Raw genomic sequence first — 21,132 nt, forward strand, 5'->3', positions numbered from 1 at the left:
AATTTTCTCCCTATGGAGGTACGATAGATTTCCTTTCCCTCTCTTTTCCTTCTCGTGGTCTATAGCATTTGCTCCCTTCCTCTCCCTCCTCCTCGGTGCCCAGCACTAACAATTAACTTTGCAAGAGGGTAGGTAGCCAAAAAATGAAGACGATGGGGCGATCCCCATAATCTTCGACCCGACCCGGAGGCGTCGCAGCGTCCAGTGAACTGCGGCTAAGACCCGCAGCAGCAGCAGCAGCAGCAGCAGCAGCAACAGCGTCTAGGACTGATTTCGGGGGGTTGATTCCCCCGCAGGCGGTTATGGAACGTCGAGGATAGAGACCCGGGACCAAAACCCAGTGGCCTTCCAGCAGCTCCGGAGGCCTGATTCTCCTCTTTTGACATTTTGGCAACGTTGTCACCTTTCTGCAAAAGTCATGGAAGACGTTTCACTGCCAGACCTCAGAGATATCGAGCTCAAGCTAGGGCGCAAAGTCCCCGAGAGCCTAGTGCGTTCGCTCCGGGGGGAAGAGGTGGCTTCCCTGGAGAAGGACAGGGACCCCTGCGGGGGCAGCGGCGGCAGCAGCAGCAGCAGCGGCGGCGGCGGCGGCGGCGGCGGCGCTTGCAGTAGCAGTAGCAGCTGCTGCAGTTTCCCTCCCTCCGTGTCATCCTCTTCTTCGTCCTCTCCAACCCCCAGCTCCCCAAGACCGAGCCGCTCCAGCAGCGCCCTGGAGAGGCTGCAAACCAAGCTTCACCTCCTGCGGCAAGAGATGGTGAGTGTGGCACGCCAGCTGTGGGAACCCGCAGACCGACGGGGTTGGGGTGCAGAGCTGGGTGCGTGGGAAATGCAGAGTTAAGGGGGCGCGTCTGGTGGCAGACCATTTGCCAGTCTGTTTTGGCCATGCATGCATGGACTTTGCCCGGTCTGCTGGTCCAGGTTTGCTTAGAGAGCAAAAGCCTGAGAACCTCATTTCTGCCCAATGGACAGCCAGCCTCCTTCCTGGGCTCCGGCCAGCCAAAGGTTTGCAGTCTCTGCACCCATCTGGGGCCTGCTGTGCCGCCATTCACACTTTCGGTTCCAAAGGGAAGCTAGCTCAGTCCTTTCCACTCAATAGCAAAAATATATTACTTCCTTCTTTACCGAGAGGTGGCGCGACGGGGTCACTAGCAGCCTTACTCCCCACTCCACCCCCCAGTTTACTCTCCCACCACCACTGCCCCCCTCAATCCCCGCCTCCTTATGCAGCCGCCGCAGCTGTTCTGAAGCCCGGAGTTGATACTCCACAACTGGTTTGGAAAAACAATGGCCCAGTAGTCCTGGATGTCCTTATGAATAGCTCATTTAACTGTTTTATTTTTATTTTTTTTTGATCCAGGCCAGCAGGTGATTCCCCAGATCCGGGGGAATTTGCTAATGACCGTTTCCTAACCCTGCCCCCCTCCATCCTCAATCTGCAATTGTTTTCTGAACTGTTTGCAAATGTTGGCCTAAGACCAGGACAAAGGGACTAGTGGAGAGTCTAAGAATACTTGTTATTCCGGATAGACTTAGATGTATTTACTTGCCCCTGAGCTCTTGGAATTGTCACTTTATCTCTGTGGGCCTTGGTTTATTTGCTCCTGAACTGGTTGGAGGAAATGAATCTTTTGAAGATTATGACACGGAAGCAGCAGCATTTTCTACTTAACAGGCCTGGAGAATGGGAACTTGGCAAAAGGGGCTTCAGATTTTTTTTTTTTTCTGAGATGGTGAGGATACCCTACATTTAGGACCCTTCTCATTTAAAAAAGACAACACACCACCTTTGAAGTAGTGAGTCTCTCTACACCGGAGGTTTTCCGAGCTCTTTCTGTAGTGAGAATATTCAGGAGGGAATAAATTTTGCACGATAATATATGCGTGTCAAAAGCCAAATTTTAAAGATAATTCCTTGTGTTTAGAATCTTCACACTAGAACAAATGTTCTACTCCAAAGATCTCTATGCTGGTTTAAGGACTTTAGTTTCTGTCTAAAGAATACATTTCTTGCTATTTGGAATGCTCATATGTTGAAACTTATATATAATATATAATATATATATAATATATATTATATAACACACATATATGCAAATATACACACAAGTATACATATACGTATATATGCTCATATGTTGAAACTTATATATACACATATATGCAAATATACACACAAGTATACATATACGTATATATGTTTAGTTATATATATTTGCACATTAGATGTCTTTATGCATACAGGTTTGTATTAATACTGATGTAGATATGTATTGTCATACATCTGCACATGTGTTGGTGCACATACTTTTTTATATCCCATATGTAATGCATATTTTCTTCTATTCATATTTTACATTCCATACATGCACACTAGATATACATATTACTATATCTTGGCAAAGATCAGGATACTGAATAAACAAAATGGAAAAAAGCCAAGAAGACTTTCCGTTTAGGGAGAGGACTTTAAATCTCCTAGAAGCATTTTCCATTTATTAATTACAATATATCATGTCAAATGTTTTAATAAACTCATGATGAAAAGAATCATGTTATTTTGAAATAAGGACACTTTCTAGACTTATCCATTTATCTTAATGAAATATTTTATAGAGTAAACAAAAATATCTGCTTCACCAGAACATAACATGTATACTTAGTTTACATATTTATTTAGGATTTTGGATCTTAGCCAACAATGCTCAGGGTTACTCCTGGCTTTGTGCTCAAGAATTACTCTTGGGGTTCTCAGGGAACCCTGTGCTATGCTGGAAATCAAACTTGCTCTACTGCATGCAAGGCAGTTTACCTGTATTATCACTCTGACCCAATTGTGATATTTTAGTAAATACAAAAAACACAATAAAATCAATAACAGCAGTGACAGATTGACTTTTTTTTTTTTTTTTTTTTTTTTTTTTGGTTTTTGGGCCACACCCGGTAACGCTCAGGGGTTACTCCTGGCTATGCGCTCAGAAGTTGCTCCTGGCTTGGGGGACCATATGGGACACCGGGGGATCGAACCGCGGTCCGTCCAAGAATAGCGCAGGCAAGGCAGGCACCTTACCTTTAGCGCCACCGCCCGGCCCCGACAGATTGACTTTTACATTTTCTATTTGAAACATCAAATATCTGTGGACTTCAGGAAATTTATGCTAAAACAGATATTTGAGTTCATTTATAGTCAAGTTTGTACTCGGAGAATGTTTGTCTGTTGAGTAAATGACATAACTTTGGAGTTAAGAGGGAGGAGATGGAAAGCAAGTATATATCTCTTGCTAGTGAAACCAATTTTTCTCATGTTAGATAACTCTTATGGGTCCTAAAAACCTCATCTTCAGCAAAGCAACAGATTTGTTTTCCTCTAGACTTGGCTGTTTTGTTATAAACATTGAACAGATGCACTTCTACAGTTCTTCCTGTCTCCTTGTAGAAGAGTTAGAAACTAGAGCTGGAATGTGATCTCATAATAATAACTTTTCTGCTCATTTTGGCATTCTACTATAAGCATTGGCTTAAATTACCTGCTACTATGTGTAATTTTATATTTAATTCTCATTATATTGTATGGTTTACAGATATTTTAGAATTATCAGTCTCTGGACCTCAAATATTTTTTTTTGTCCTACAATAAGAAAAAACATTGAAACCATGCACAAGCTTGTTCCCCCCACCACCACCCCCGTTGGTTGGTTTTTGGGTCATACCTGGAGGCACATAGGGGTTACTCCTGGCTCTGTGCTCATAAATCACTCCTGGCAGGCATGGGGGCCATATGGGATGCCTGGATTTGAACCACCAGTGCATCCTGGATCGGCTGTGTGCAAGGCAAACGCCATACCACTGTGCTGTCTCTCCAGCTTCACAAGCTTATCTTTTTGTTTTCATTGAAGCACTTTTCTTTTTCAGTTTTTAATAGTTTTTCATATATAATTACCTTATTTAATTAGTGTGGTTACAAAATTGTTCATGATTGAGTCCCAGACCTTCACCTGTACACATTTCCGACCATGGTACTGTTTCCCTCCCACCACTATTCCCTGCCTGGCAGGCATTTTACCTCTCTCTCTCTCTCTCTCTCTCTCCCTCTCTCCCTCTCTCTCTCTCTCTCTCTCTCTCTCTCTCTCTCTCTCTCTCTCTCCTTTTTTGAAACTGTGTTTTGTACTATTGCTAATGAAGGGATACTGTACATATCACTTTATCCTCTTTCAGCAACAAGTTCAGTTCCAGCTATCATTGTCACAGCGGACCATTCACTGCCCTACTTCCTTCACCATTCTATGTGGCAAGCTTCCTCCCAAGGACTGGTCCTTCTGATCCTCATCTCTATTGTCTCTAGATATTATTAGCATATTTTTATTTTTCTTAAATCAAACAAATGAGTGAAATTATACTATGTTTATACCTTTCCCTCTGACTCATTTCACTCAGTTTAGTAATCTCCATATCTATCCATACATGCATAATCAAATTTCATTTTTCCTAACGGCTGCTTAATATTCCATTGTAGATATACCAGTTTCTTTAGTCATTCATCTGTTCTTGGGCACTTGGATTATTCTTAGATTCTGTCTATTGTAATTAGTGCTGTGACAAACATAGGAATTCAGAGGGCTTCTCTGCATGGTGATTTGGGGTTCCTGGATATATTCCTAGGGGTGGTAGATCCCCTTTTTCCCATTAAAATGGATTATATACAATTGACACAGATTACAATATGGTTATTGATACCATTGATAAGTATGGAATTGCATGAAGGTTGTCCTGATACAAAATTCTTTATATACATGTGATGTTATTATTGCTTTTCTTCCCACTTTTTCCCTTCATGGTTAATTTTGTTAACTAATTTGAATGCAATAGTTGTCAGACATGTTTATGAGGCAAAGTTATCTGATTACTATCTTTTCTTTCTTTTTTTTCTTTTTTTTGTTTTTGGACCATACCCCGTGATGCTCAGGGCTTACTTCTGACTCTACTAAGGAAACCGCAAGAGTTGCCAAGGATCAAACGAGGCACAGGGTTATCCAAAGCAAGGCAAAAACCCTGCTCCATTGTTCCATTGTTCTATTGTTTTGACCTCTATGATCAATTTTTTTTTTTGTTTTGTTTTTTGGGACACACCTGGTAGTGCTCAGGGGTTACTCCTGGCTGTCTGCTCAGAAATAGCTCCTGGCAGGCAGGGGGGACCATATGGGACACCGGGATTCGAACCAACCACCTTAGGTCCTGGATCGGCTACTTGCAAGGCAAACACCGCTGTGCTATCTCTCCGGGCCCTATGATCAAATTTTTAATGCTGAAACCATATTAAAAATATAAATGACCTCATAAATTGTGTACTGGGGAAAACATTGGAAAAAATGCACAGTTGGCCATTTCAAGGTAATAATATTAAAGGGACAATGTTTAGGGGAGGGGTAAAATTTTCCAAAGTTCAAATATTTTTGTGTTTAAATTAGAGATAAACAAATTTGTTTTTTGGGGGTTTAGTTGTTGTTTTGTTTTGGTTTTGGTTTTTGGGTCATAACCGGTGACACTCAGGGTTAACTCCTGGCTATACACTCAGAAATTGCTCCTGGCTTGGGAGAACATATGGGACATTGGGGATTGAACTGAGGTCGATCTTGGGTCAGCTGCATGCAAGGCAAATGCCCTACCTCTGTACCACCTCTCCAGCCCAGAGATAAAAAAAATTGATTTGTTTATTTGAGCAAGATATTGATAGAAATAGAAAATTTATTATAATATCTGGAAGTATATTTCACACATCTATTGCAAAATATTTACCAATGATATTTGTTATTCCATTTCAGTTCAGAGCGTTTTAAATATCTGTTATATCATTTAAGTGTAATGTCATACAAGGAAAGTGTAAATATTTCATTCACATTTTGCAAATGATATTTTTGTGATTTTGAGATGGTTGAGAAGTCTTGCCAAGGTCGCACTAATTAATGAACAAATCACAACTGGAATTTATGTTACTGATTCCAAATACTCTGCTTTTCCTATATTCCATTTATTTTTTTTTCTTCTGACTACAGTATAGTTTTTGTAAACCTCTGTTAATTCAGTATTCCTGAGTACTAAGAGATCAATGCAACAAAGCTTCTAGGATATTAGTCTAGATTGTTCAGCTACAAGTTCATCTCAACAAATGTTAAGTAACTCCTAAGACCTTGGAAATATATAACAAAATGGCTATTTTTGAAAAGTTAGATATTTTTTATTTAAATAATTATAATCCCACTATCTATGATTTTGCTGAAAATTCTTAAGAATAAAACCATGGGCCCGGAGAGATAGCACAGCGGTGTTTGCCTTGCAAGCAGCCGACGCAGGACCAAAGGTGGTTGGTTCGAATCCCGGTGTCCCATATGGTCCCCCATGCCTGCCAGGAGCTATTTCTGAGCAGACAGCCAGGAGTAACCCCTGAGCACTGCCGGGTGTGGCCCAAAAACAAACAAACAAACAAACAAAATAAAACCAGGGGATTGAGAGATAGGATCAGCATTCAGCCTTTGGAATACCACTGAGTGTGGCATTGGGATAAGCTGGGAATCCCTGACACTACAGAGTTGAAAGCTGGAGAAGGATCATAACTTCAAGTTTTTACACTGAATAAGTTAGATAAGAGTCCCCAGCTGGGGTCCAGAGAGATAGCATGGAGGTAAGGCCTTTGCCCTGAATGCAGAAGGACGGTGGTTCGAATCCAGGCATCCCATATGATCCCCATATGGTCCCCCGAGCCTGTCAGGAGCGATTTCAGAGTTTCTAGCTGGACCTGAAACCCTCAGAGCACAGCCCCCCCCAAATAAAATGGAATTTAAGCATCATTTAGCAATACTAATGTTTCTTAAAGTGTCATTTTAAATTGTTCTACTTTTAATATAAAAACAGTTTAAACATGTGCTTTATCATATCGTGGTGTGTGTGGGTGAGTGGCAGAGGGTGGGGTGGGAATGTGGGTATGGGTGTGTGGTGAGAGATAGTTCACATAAAGTCCTTCTCAACAACTACTCCCAACATGGTACTTGGAATTGAGATACTGAGATTAAACCTGAATCTCTGAACCCATCTGTTCTCTAACCCATTGGAGCATCTTCTTAACCTCATTTTTACCTTTTTTTTTTAAATTAACACGGTTCAAAGGGATTTTAGTGGTATCTCATTTATGTGTGTATCATGCTACTAGCTAAAAAAATAAAAACAGTTTTCTTCAATGTACTCTGAAAGACTTTGAAATGGATAAGATAATAAAGACAATCACTAGAATGAGGACCTGAAATCAGATAGTCTAGTGTTATCCTCCTACACTTAGCTTCCTACATAATTATTGTAGAGATGATTGAATTGTAGTTTAGAAGGAGTAATGTACTATTTGTTGAGACCACATGCTGGTTCTAATCCATTTTGCATGATGCTGGGATGTTGACCATTCTTTATATAGTACACTGTTATTAGGAAAACTAATTTGAAAATATTTGTACATATTTCTATTTTTTTGGCAATTGTTTGCAGAGCAGCTGTGTAATAAAATCTAGTAGAATAAATAGTCTCAGGCTAGTTGCTCAGCTTTACATACTTTACATACTACTCCATTTAATTCAAATCTTAAGTCAAATACTCCATTTAATTCAAATCTTGCTTTTAAAACGTTTCAAGGAACAAATTACAACAAGACACAGGCATAAATATGTATAGAAAAGCACATAAATATTCTTATGTGTTCTTATGTTAAATATATTTCTTCAAAAAATAATAAATTGACATCAAATATTCTGGACATACTTGAAAGAAGGCTAGGAAATTTTATCAGTGTTTCTCTGATTTAGTTAATTTTACAACTATATTGTTGTTTTTCTTTCTTTTTGGGCATACCCGGTGATGCTCAGGGGTTACTTCTGGCTATGCGCTCAGAAATCGCTCCTGGCTTGGGGGGCCATATGGGACAATGGGGATTGAACCCAGGTCCGTCCTGGGTCCACCGTGTGCAAGGCAAACACCCTACCACTATGCTATCACTCTGGCCCTGCAACTATATAGTTTCTATAGTATTCTTGCAGTTCTGCCATTTGTTAGTTTTTAAATTAAACAATAATTTAAGGAATCACCTTTTTAATATATAAGAGAAAAGTGGTGGAAGTGGAAGTGATTATACCTGCTGAGTTCCAAAGATAGTTAAAAGATAAAATGAGAATATAATAAAATATAAAATGAGAATATAATATAGTCAGAGCAAGATTACAAACTAAAAAATTTTGAGGCACATGAGGCCATCCTAGAAATCAGACATAAGCATTGAGACTAACCTAATGTTGAAGAGATTTCTCACAACAAATGTGCCTTGTACAAGGAATTAAAAGTGCTGATAACTATGCAGATCAAAGATTTAATATAAGGCATAATGACATCAATTAGATGGGGTAATCTGATTCTTAACAGTGGCTTCTTAAAACTTCAAGGCAATGGGGTAATCACATTCCTAACAGTGGCTTCTGCTATTTTGCCTGTGGAATGCTATTATACTTAGTTAATCTAATAAATCTATCTTGTTGCAACCTGTTTCCTTATAGTGGCTCATAAATTGACAGTAGTGTAGGGAAAAGTGGTTAATGTCATGTTGTTAGGAAAAACATAGACGCCATTGAGAGAATTTATGCATACCTTGCAAACAGTGACACTTCCCAAAACTGTTGAGCCTCGCCCTGTCCCCAGGAATGCATGTTGAATGATTGGTATTTACAGGATCATTTTCTGACAAAAAAGAAATACCTTTCACTCCATTCAAGTTGCACAATCAGGCTGCCTAGGTCTTGAGAGGCTGCATATTTTTAAATTGAAAGAAAATGACATAGGCATTTCCCCAAGAGCATCAAAACACATATCATACTTCTAATTTTGTAGTAATGAGTCAGAGTATAAAGATTTTTATACATTATGAATTTTAATTTTCCTTTTAGTTATTGATATAAAATTAATTCATGAATGGCAGATATGTCTAAAGTTCTTAGAATTGTTCTTTAAAAGTTAAATATTTACTATTCAAGTTGATGGATCTCTAGTTTGGTGGTAGGTGGCTTTGGAGCCACACAATCTGGAATTCTACTTGTCTATAAAAAATATCAGGATACAAATCAATGCTACCCAATAGACTAATTTTGTCCCAAGGGAGACTTTTATTTCCTTATTCTATTGGAAAGAACATTGTCTCCAGTTCTTGTTTTACTTCATTCTCAGTCTTGATTATATAGCATTTGTTATATAACATTGGACGAGCTACATAAAAACTCTAGTTAGTATTCAGTGTTCTTGTTAGTGTAGAAATATAAGCACCTCTAATAATACATTATAAGAATCAGTGAAATAGTCTGAAAAAGCCAACTTTACTTTAGGCATTAAAAATATTAAGAAAACGGGCCAGAGCGGTGGCATAAGTGGTAAGGCATCTGCCTTGCACACGCTAGCCTAGGACTGACCATGGTTCTATCCCCCAACATCCCATATATTCTCCCAAGCCAGGAGTGATTTCTGAATGCATAGCCAGGAGTAACCCCTGAGCATCATCCGGTGATGACGTTTTTGGTGGCCCAAAAACCAAAATATAAAATAAAATAAATTATTCAAAAGAGTCTGTGGCAGTTATTTTTTTTTTTTTTTTGGTTTTTGGTTTTTGGGTCACACCCAGCGTTGCTCAGGGGTTACTCCTGGCTGTCTGCTCAGATATAGCTCCTGGCAGGCACGGGGAACCATATGGGACACCAGGATTCGAACCAACCAACCACCTTTGGTCCTGGATCGGCTGCTTGCAAGGCAAACGCCGCTGTGCTATCTCTCTGGGCCCATATTTTATGATATGATTATTCTATAGTTATTATACTAGTAGTCCTATACTGGCAATTTAGCATGCAACTAATGAAAAATTTAAGTACTTCTTTCTAATTTATCATACCATTTTCTTTGTCATCAAAGACTATATTTTATATGAAAGCTAAGAAATAAATATGTGGTGACTTTACTTCTATTCATTGTAGTTAAAAAAATTTTTATTTGTATTATAGATATAAAATTTACAAAATACAGTTTACATGCAAGCATGCCACAGAGTATAATAGCACAAATGAAAGAATTGTGCAAACTAGTTTCTGGTAAACTAAGAAAGTTAAGGAACTAAGTATAGAATTTGGGACTAGAGCACTAGTGCAAGCTGTAAGGCGTCTGCCTTGTCCATGCTAGCCTAAGACAGACCGTGGTTCTATCCCCCAGCGTCCCATATGGTCCCCCAAGCCAGGAGCGATTTCAGAGCATATAACCAAGAGTAACCCCTCAGCGTCACTGCGTGTGACCAAAAAATAAAAAAGTAGAATTTAATACCTCACAATGGGTCCTTTCAAATTGTAAGGCACTGTGTTAAATTTTTATATGTAACTATTACTAGAAACCTTGCATTAACCTTTAATTATAAATTTTATAACTATAATTATAGTAATAATTATGGATAAAACTTGAGGCTTATTGTCAATACTCCAGACTACCAAGATAAGGGGGTCAGCTGTCTGAGGTTAGTTAGATCTGAGTTTCAAACCAGGACTATACAGCTGCTTTTCATACTTTTAAAGTATTTCGTTCTCTTTTTTTGTTTTGTTTTGTTTTGTTTTGTTTTGTTTTGTTTTGCTTTTTGGGTCACACCCAGCAGTGCTCAGGAACTCCTGGCTCTGCACTCAGAAATCGCTCCTGACAGGTTCAGGGGACCATATGGGAATCAAACCAGGGTCCATCCAGGGTTGTCTGCTTGCTAGTCATGTCGCTCAGGCCCCAAAAGTGTTTAACTTTTTTTCCTTGACCCGTTTCCAACATTGTATCTTTTTTTGTGACCTTCTGTGCTGCTGGTTGGATTCCTAGTCTTCTGCCAGGACCTCTCATTTACTGGTTTTCACATGACCATCTTGGAATAGCCTGGAAGTCTATAGGGCTCTACAAAATTCCCAGTTGAGAAATGCTATTTTAAAATACCTGATGTGGGTCCAGAGTGATAGTGCAGCTGGTCAGACCCAGGTTTTATCCTCAGCACTCCATATGGTTCTGTTAGCCCACCAAGAGTGAACCCTGAGCATAGAATCAGAAATGAGGCCTGAACAGATTTGGGTGTTGGTAAAATGGAATAAAATAACTGATATGACTATTGAAACTCAGTATTAAAATGTATGTATCTTTCATCTTTCAAAATTTGACATATTTAATATGCTAAACTATATGCATGCTTACCATAAACTCACTCTGGAAAAGAAAGAACTAAAAAGACTGTCCAGATTCTTGTGAACATACCCAAAAGTTAAATGTTGTTTCCCAGAAGTTATCTCTTTCTTATTCACTGTCACCAAGAATTCTATAAATATGTCTTCTCAATTCTCATGCTAGTAGATCTCCAGGCCCTGCTTAGTTGGAGGCTCAGATCTCAGTAATAAAACACAAAGCTCATCTTAAATTAGCTAAAACAAAACAAAACAAAACAAAACAAAAACCCCAACCAACTATTGATTAATTCCCTGAGATGCATGTTCAAGACAAAGCTGAGAACTTAGAGAATTCATTAGAAAGAAATAGAAACTTGATACTATCATATACTAACTTAAGCTTTCAGTTCTCTATCTTCTTTTGTTTTTTCCTTTGGTTTTTGGTTTTTGGACCACACCCAGTGATACTCAGGGGTTACTCCTGGCTCTGGCTATGCCCTCAGAAGTCGCTCCTGGCTTGGGGGACCATATGGGACGCCGGGGGATAGAACCGCGGTCCATCCTAGGCTAGCACTGGCAAGGCAGACACCTTACCTCTAGCGCCACCGCACTGGCCCCAGGTCTCCTATCTTCTAACAGGAGTGCAAACATACTATTTTCCTGAAACATTACTAATTGCACAGTATTGCAATGTGAATGCCAGAACACATCCATTTAATTTGGAATCTGCATTTATCTGATTCGCACATATAAAATCAATGACATCTTTACAAAGAAATAATAGGGAAATCTTAGTTTGTACTTCAAAATAAAACGTGATCAACCCACATTAAAAAACGACTTATAAAGTTGTTCATGATTGAGTTTTAGTTATATAATTTTCAACACTCTTCCTTCACCAGTGTGCAGTTTGCTTTCTGCTCTCCTCCTGGTTTATCGCTCTACTCTCCAGCCTACTTCTATCTCTTAAAGATATCCCTCACTCCCCTCCTATCTTTCTCTTTTTTATTCTTCTCATTTTTTCCTTTAAACCACTTGTTTGCAATATGGTTACATAAGAGATACTATGCATAAAACTTTATCTCCTTCCAGAACCCAGTTCTTGTCCAGAGTGAAGATTCCCAACTATCATTGTCATAGTGATCCCTTCTCTGTCCTAATAGTATTCCCTGGCTATTTGTGGCAAGCTTCCTACAATGGATGGGTCCTTCTGGCATTCGTAGATATTGTGTTTAGGTATTATTACCATACTATTTTTATATACCATAAATGAATGCAATCACAAATGAGTGTGATCATTCTGTATATCCACATCCCTTGATTCATTTAACTCAGTATAATGCTCTCCAAATCCATCTATCTATAAGTAAATTCCATGACTTTATTTTTCTTATAACTTCAGAGTATTCATTCTGCTGTGTAGATGTACCATAGTTTCTTAATCTACACATCTGTTCTTGACACTTGAGTTGTTTTCGATTCTGCCTATTGTGAATAGTGCTACAATGAACATGAGAGAGCAGATGCCTTTTCTGCATTGTGTTTTGGGGGTTCCTAGGGTATGTTTATAGGAACAATATTGCTGGGTCATATGGGAATTTGATTCCTATTTTTTTTGAGTTATGTTCATATTGTTTTCCCAAAAGGTTGAAGTAACTTACATTTTTCGCATCTGCACCAGCTCTAAGTGTCCTTATTATTGATGTGTGTGTCAGTTCCTGTGGTGTGAGGTGATATCTAATTGTAGTTTTGATTTTTATCTCTCTGATGACAAATGTGGAGTGTTTTTTCATATACTATTTGGCCATTTGTATTGCTTGGAGGAAATGTCTGTTCTTCTCTTTTCCCCACATTTTTCAAAGAAAGTGATCAAATGTTTCTTAAAATTCATATGGTGGGCCCGGAGAGATAGCACAGTGGCGTTTGCCTTGCAAGCAGCCGATCCAGGACCAAAGGTGGTTGGTTCGAATCCCGGTGTCCCATATGGTCCCCCGTGCCTGCCAGGAGCTATTTCTGAGTAGGCAGCCAGGAGTAACCCCTGAGCAACGCCGGGTGTGGCCCAAAAACCAAAAAAAAAAAAAATTCATATGGTACAATAAACTTCCACAAGCATCTCGGGGAAAAAAAAAAGATGAGGGTTATCACCTTTCTCAACTTTAGACTGTATAACAAAGCAGTAGTAATTAAAATATCATGATATTGGATTAAAGGTGGACTCTCAGATCAGTGGAATAGAATTGCATATCCTGAGACAAATACCCAGGTATGTGATAAGTTAATTTTTGATAAAGGAGTAAAAATAATTGAAATAGAGCAAGAAAAGCTTCTTCAATAAGTGGTGCTAGGAAATCTGGTCACCTATGAACAAAAAACTGAACTCGGGCCAATTCTGACACCATGCACAAAGGTCAAATAAAAATGGATTAAAAACCTTGATATCAGAACTGAAACCATAAGGTATAAGGGGAAAACATAGGCAGAACTCTTCATGACATTGAAACCTAACATTATCTTCAAGGAAAAATAGCATTGACCAAGCAAGTTGAAGCAAAGTTAAACAAATAGGATGGCATTAAATTAAGAAGATTCTGCACCTCAAAGGAAACAAAAGCAGAATATAAAGACCATGTACAAAATGGAGAAACTATTCACTAGTATCCATCTGATAAGGGATTAATATTTAGGATACGTAAGGCATTAGTATAGTTTAATAAGAAAGATACACTTTTTTTTACTATAAATATTTGCACCATACTTTATAGTATAATTGCTGTAGGGTTTTAAACATAATCCTTTTCCTCCCAGTTGAATGATTCCCTCCAACATGTTGCCCTCTTCCTGTCCTATCCTCCAAACTACTCAAATGGTGTATTTCCTAATGAATACCAGTCCTTGTTTTCTTTTTTTCCATTGCCATTATGCCAAAATGCCAGCATTCATTATTCCACTATTATGTTTCTTTATATTTCATATATGAGAGGTATCATTCTGTATTGGTCTTTCCATCTCTGGCTAACTTTACTCAGCAATGTATCTCCAGGTTTTTCATGTAGCAGCAATTTTCATGACTATATTTTCTTATGGTTGAATAGTATTCTACTGTGTATTTGTAGCATAGCTTCTTTATCTCATATATTCTTGGACACTTAGGTTGTTTGCAGATTTTTGGCAATTGTGGATAGTGCTACAAGGAACATATGGGTAAAATGTATTTTGTCCATTTTTTTTTGTGGGACCTCAGGTTATATTCCAGGAAGTGGATTTTCTGAGTCAAATAAAATCTAAATTCCTAGAATTTTTTAGGAATACCACATTGTTTTCCAGAAAGATTATGCAGTTGACATTCCCACCAGCAATGAATAAGAATACCTTTCTCCTCCCACAACAGCAATAGTTGTTATTATTCTTTTAATATGTTTCAGTCTCTCTGGTATGAATTGATATTTTATTTCTGCTTTGATATCTCTTCTGATTAGTGATGTAGAGCATTTTTCCACTTTCTTCAACTTCCAACTATACTCAAAATGTTAATAATAGAACATCATGGTACTAGAATAAAGACAAACCCTCAGATCAATGTAATAGAGTGGAGTATCCTGAAAACAGTCCTCAAATCTGTGGTCAGTTAATCTTTAACAATAATAGAAAAATATATGAAGTGAAGCAAGAAAAAACTTTTCAGCAAGTGTTGCTGGGAAAACTGGTCAACTGCATGCAAAAAGAAAAAATATATATAAGCCACATGTGGCCCACTGTCTGTTTTTGCCAGAGATAAAGAGATGTGTCCAGAATGGGCTGGTAAGTACAGTGAGTCTTTCAGAATCTACAATTACACAAAGGGTTGAAGAATGGCAGACAATTTGCATCAGCATTTTCAAAACTCCTCAAAAAAAATCATTTCTATTTTTCCTTGGCACACCACAAAAGCAATGATGTTCGTAAACTGCTCAATTTCTAATTTTTACTTGTGGGACAAATGACTTTTTCAAAGTCATACAAGAACTTGCTATATTGCGAAGCATTAAAAAAAAGAAGAAGAAGAAGAAGAAGAAGAAGAAGAAGAAGAAGAAGAAGAAGAAGAAGAAGAAGAAGAAGAAGAAGAAGAAGAAGAAGAAGAAAGGGCTACAGTAGTATGTCTATGAAAAGGTTTGCCAAACTGAATGGTTTGCATCTTAACTGGGCTAAACTAGCTAGGGTAACAACTGATGGAGTTCCTATCATGGTGGAGTCTAAGAAAGGAGTAATTGTGTGCATTTACCCAGAGATGACAAACATAATCATTCTCATTCAATAGCCATATATCACCTCGCCCACCAACAATCACTGTGTAGTAAATCACTGAAGTGGTGATCTGTTATGAAAATTTTGGTATCTTGTATTAACTTCATTAGAGTTAATGCACTAAATCACAGACAATTTTAAGAATTTCTGTCTGAGCTAAATGTTGCCTTTGAAGATGTTGTGTAACACACAGAAGTCCTTGGCTGAGTCAGGGAGAGTTTTGAAACAAATCGGACTTATTTCCGGAGATTACAGCTTTTCTGCTTTCAAAAAACAAAGAAGTACCAGAGCTCAATGATGCAGAATGGAAATGCTACTTCACCTTTCTGACAGATGTAACCGAACTACTCAACAGCTTCAATGTGAAACTTCAAGGAAAGGGAAAGTTCATCTGTGATATGCAATGGCATGTGAAAGCATTTGAAATAAAATTAGGGCTCCTCATCAAACAAGTGAAAGAGGAAACTTTTCTACCATTTCCCTGAAATTACCATTACAACTGAAAATCTATTAGTGAAATCTTTGATTGCATTCTCTCTCCCAAAAATGTGTGGATTCAGTGGAAAAGTTGCAAAAGGAGTTACCATTTAGATTTAGAGTTTCAGCTCCATGAATAGGACACACAGCTTTTTTGTAACCAATTTTTTATTGACATTGAGAATGTGGATACAATTTACCAAATGGAACTGACTGAACTGCAGTATTGTGACTCTCTGAAAGACTCATTAAAGTCAAGCAGCCTTCCTAATTTTTATGCAGCTCACCTCTCTGAGACATATCCTAATCTCAGGAACCATTCACTAAAAATGACAACCATCTTTGGCAGCACTTACGTCTATAACAGAGTTTTTCCAGATTGAAACATCTGAAATCTCTAAGGAGATCTAGACTAACTGATGCACACTGCATCACTTGTTATGACTAGCTGTGATAAATATGGTACCGGACATTAATCATCTCATTAGCCAAAAGCAGGCCCATTCAATAGTTCTCATTGAAATACAGGTTAAGTTTATTGATTTAACTTTACTTGTAATTCATTTTAAATATTTGTTCCATTTTGGTTTTTTACTTCAAAATAAGATATGTGCAGTATGCAGGTTTTTTTTTAATTATATAGTCTGGCCCTTCAGCCATCTGAGGGACAGTGAACTGGCCCACTGTTTAAATGTTTGAGGACCTCTGCCTTAATAGGTGAGCATAGAACAAGATATAAGTAGAAGTCTGTATGACATTGAAGTTAAAAGCATATTCAATGATGAAATATCATTGACCAAGTAAGCAAGTGGAAGCAAAAATAAACAAAGCAAAAATAAAAAAAAAAATAAAATGGGAATAGATTATATTAAGAAACTTCTGCACTTTAAAAGAAATGATGATCAGAATACAATGAGTGACCAGAAATTTGGATAACTTCTTTACCCCAAATCATCTGATAAGAAATCAAAAAATCAAAGATATATAAAGCACTGGTAAAACTTCACATGAAAAAAAAAAAAACAACTCCATAATAAATAGTGAGAAAAGATAAAATAGAATCTTCCTCACAGACAAATGGCCAAATGCCACATAAAAAGGCTAATTTTGTGTTTGGTGCTTTTATGTCACTATTACTATATTTATTTTACAGATAAATATGGTTTATAAGGTAAGCCTGGCTAAATGCTGAATTCAGACTGCTTCCAAATGATACTATGTCCACTCACCATGAAGTGTTTATTTTGATAGTATATCTCCTGACCACAGTTTAAGTATATCTCCTGACCACAGTTTAAGAGCCTAGGATCTTAGTCACATGAAATAGACAGGATGATCAATCTAGAATTTGGTGTAGGGCCCAGGGATAAAGCTCACAGGACCATAAGGCATGCATTGTTAGGTCAAATCTTGCTTTTACCTAAGCAAAGATGTTCCCCACTTTCCTCTTTCCTTTTTACCTATCTCACAGGACCTTTCCCCTGCCATTTGAATATGTTCTGAGAATAAAGAAAGGTCAATCTGGCTTGACAATGAAGAAAGTCCACAGGCGGGAAGCAAAATGACTCTGTGATTCTCTCCTGACTGAATTAGTTTATACATTTTTGAGACTACCTGCTTCAAACATGCCCACCAGGGGTTGGAAATACGGTGCATAGGGTGATTTCAACTTGGGGTAATTTTACAGCTGGCACCTAAACCCAACCCAGAGACCTGAGAAGAAAGACCCCAATGATGATATGTTTTTTGACCCTCTGCTGAATAATCATTATGGTCTCCCTCAGCTGGACCGAGTGTGCAATACCCATTCAGAATGGGGGCCATGTGCACCAATATTCCTGTGATGGGTATTGCACATTCGGTCCAGCTGAGGGAGACCATAATGATTATTCAGCAGAGGGTCAAAAAACATATCATCATTGGGGTCTTTCTTCTCATGTTGCTTTAATCTAGTTCCTAAGCTACCTTAATAACTGAGGTCCCCTCAGCAGGGACAGAAGCAGCAGAAGCAGGCAGTGAAGAGTAGAGAGCAGAAGGCTCTGAGTAGCATCCCAGAGGCCAATGCCTACCACCTTTCTTCTACCAAAAATGCTTTGTGCAAGAACCTCAGCACCTGGGGCCGGGTAGGTGGCGCTGGAGGTAAGGTGTCTGCCTTGCAAGCGCTAGCCAAGGAAGGACCGCGGTTCGATCCCCCGGCGTCCCATATGGTCCCCCCAAGCCAGGGGCGATTTCTGAGCACATAGCCAGGAGTAACCCCTGAGCGTCAAACGGGTGTGGCCCAAAAACCAAAAAAAAAAAAAAAAAAAAAAAAAGAACCTCAGCACCTCCAACCTGTATCGAGGTCACTGTTGGGATAGAAGCCAAAGAGAAAGTCCCCATTGGAGGGGGACCAACAGCTGGAAGATGAGCAAGTCCCCCCCACTCAGATTCCAGCCTAGGAACTAAAGGCCTTTTTTTCCCAGATGACCTCAGCCCCCTACCACAAAAGGTGAAGATGGAGAAGATGGAGAATTCAAGCCCAGCTGAAGCCCAATGGAGGAGAAGCTGCTATCAGAATTTCCTTTTTTTCTAGATTAATTTCTTGACCCTGTTTAATGATTAAATAATGTAATCATTACATTATTGGTTAAACTATGTGTTCTCCCTGTATAGATCTTAATATATATCTTAATAGAACTTTTATTCTATGCTTCATTGCAAACAGAAAAGGTTGCATCCAATTCTAGTGGTTTAATATTAGTTTGTGCAGTTCCAGAGAAATGCATAATGTTAGATTTCTAACAGTGCTCAGCTATTCTAGTGAATGTTTTCTAATTATTGGGATGCTTGATAGTGTATATTATTTAGCAACTTAATCTCAAATTATGCCTGCAAAAATGTTCTAATGTCTTTGTCCACAGATGTTTATGGAAAAGGAATATGGATACTCTTATTAAAGTGCTCATTATAAAAATGTTTTAGCACATATTTTCAAACTATTATATATCTTCAGAAATTTTCTTAGGATATTTTAGAGAAGTTTATGGAAAAGAAACTTGGATGCTCTAGACTAGTATTATAGTGCTCAGAGTAAGAATTATAGTGCTCAGATTTCAGAATTTTTAAATTTACTATTTTTGCAGGTTCTAATGTTTAATTCAGAGAAGTCAATGAAAAATTCTGTGATATGTAAAAGACAAGGATATGGAAAAAGCTGATGGTTTTGAGAATGATGTATGCATAATCTATGATCTAGCCTATGATGCTTTTACAGCCAAGAATACCCTCACTAGCAGTGATAATTCCTAGGATTTAGAAAATTTCCTCACTAGCTTTCTTACTGCTAAAGAATTTTTTCTTTATTTTTCTCCAACTTTACTGTGCCTTTGCAAATTAATAGCCACTTGGAAATTTATTTTTCATCTGGGACAAAAGCAGTGAGTGGTATATGATATAATGTCCTTTCCTGGATCATCACCATGACGGTCCCTTTGCACCAGACTAAATACACATGGTTTCTACCAAAGTGGTGGCCTACCTGACCTTCTTTATTAGCTACTTCATGCTGCTCTGGTGCATTTACATATATTTCTCGAGCCCGAATCACTCACTATATAAGAAGTCAATTCGTGTAGGTAGTCTGGTTGCACGCACTGCTTTTGTCCCTGTTCTCAGGTTCCTGATTGGATGCCAACATATTTTGGCTAAGCAATCCCCTGATAAAAGAATCTGAGACAGAGAGGACAAGGGATTAAGCAACATTCAGTGAGTCCACAGACCTTCAGAGAAAGTCACACACACACACACACACACACACACACGCACACACACACACGCACGCACGCACGCACGCACGCACGCACGCACGAGCGCGCTCGACAAAGAGGCTTATGGCAGAAGACCATGCAGCTGAATTCCTACAACTATAATCCTCAGGAGGCCAAGGCTACGACTGCAATGCCTGTGTTTCCTTCATTCTCAGACAGTCATTTTGCTTAATGTCTAACAAAAATTTATTTTGTTTAATGTGTAAATTCAGAACACATCAATTTCCTGCTTCTAGTTTTGGTTTGAGTGGATTATTAACTTGTTCATTTTGGATTGAAACAGAAACACTAATGTGGCCTCTGCCTCCCTCCAGTAAGTCACTTGGAATTTGAGTTTTGATGAAAAAAATACTAGACTATCTTTCAGCTGTTACTGTGACACTGCACCTTATAAAACAACAAAAAAGTCATTTTCTGATGCCTTTGAAGTGTACAGAAAAATTTTCCTTAAGTGTAAGGCTCATTCTGTCAGATATTGTCAGTTTCAAGAATATTTTAGGTACACTGGTAGAAATCAGACATAAAAGAGTTGTTTTTCTCCTCTGATAAGTGGCCTAAAAAAAGTACTTGATTTTGTTTTTGCTGTATCTTTTTCTCTCTGGTTTGAGGTTGAAGGTTTAGTAAAAAAGAAAAAGAAAAAAACTCCTGAACTTTATTTATTGTATCATTCTCTGCAAATCAGTATAAAGTATAGTTTAATTAGACTTGATTAAAAATACCATTTACCTTGGCAGCCTAATTTGACATATGGATAGAATGAATCATTAGGGAATTAGATTTCTGACTATCTGAGCAGCCCTCACTATAGGTTTGGGACTTAGTGCAATGCTTCTTGTATCTGAGATATTTGAGGCAAATTGACAATAGACATTAAATCAGCAACATTTATGTGGGTAAACTGAATGAAGAGCAAGAGGATGACTAGATTACTTAAATTTACTTTCTTTCCAGATTTTAATTTGTAACTAGATTTTTTTTCCTTTGTCTTTTTTTTTTTAAAATTTTTGAGTCACACTCTATAAAACTCAGGATTACTTCTGGCTCTGCAATTGGTTTTTACTCCAAATGATGCTCAGGGGGTCATATGAGATACTGGAGACTGAACCCAGATTGACTACTCACAAAGCAAGCACCCTACTTTACTGTCACTCTGGTACATTTGTAACTAAATTTGAGAGTGACTAACTATTCTGATATTGCTACCAAATGAGAGATCACATGGGTTTTCTTTTAGATTTTGGTTGTTTCTCTACATAAACTTATACTATCTTCCAAAAGTTACTTGTCTCAGCAACTAATGAATTGCTAATGACCACTCACTCCCAACAATG

General features: G+C 38.2%; 1 protein-coding gene across 1 annotated transcript in view; it reads left to right on the forward strand.

Moving 5' to 3' along the window:
* Nucleotides 1-376: 376 nt before the first annotated feature.
* LURAP1L (leucine rich adaptor protein 1 like) overlaps nt 377-21,132 on the forward strand; it is a 55,061-nt gene continuing 34,305 nt past the window's right edge. The window contains exon 1 of the mRNA XM_049770431.1: nt 377-754. Within this exon, the coding sequence (XP_049626388.1) occupies nt 419-754 (336 nt within the window). The 5' untranslated portion in view covers nt 377-418. The remainder of the gene's footprint in view (nt 755-21,132) is intronic.

Source organism: Suncus etruscus, chromosome 1, assembly GCF_024139225.1.
Source record: "Suncus etruscus isolate mSunEtr1 chromosome 1, mSunEtr1.pri.cur, whole genome shotgun sequence".
Classification (NCBI taxonomy): Eukaryota; Metazoa; Chordata; class Mammalia; order Eulipotyphla; family Soricidae; genus Suncus; species Suncus etruscus.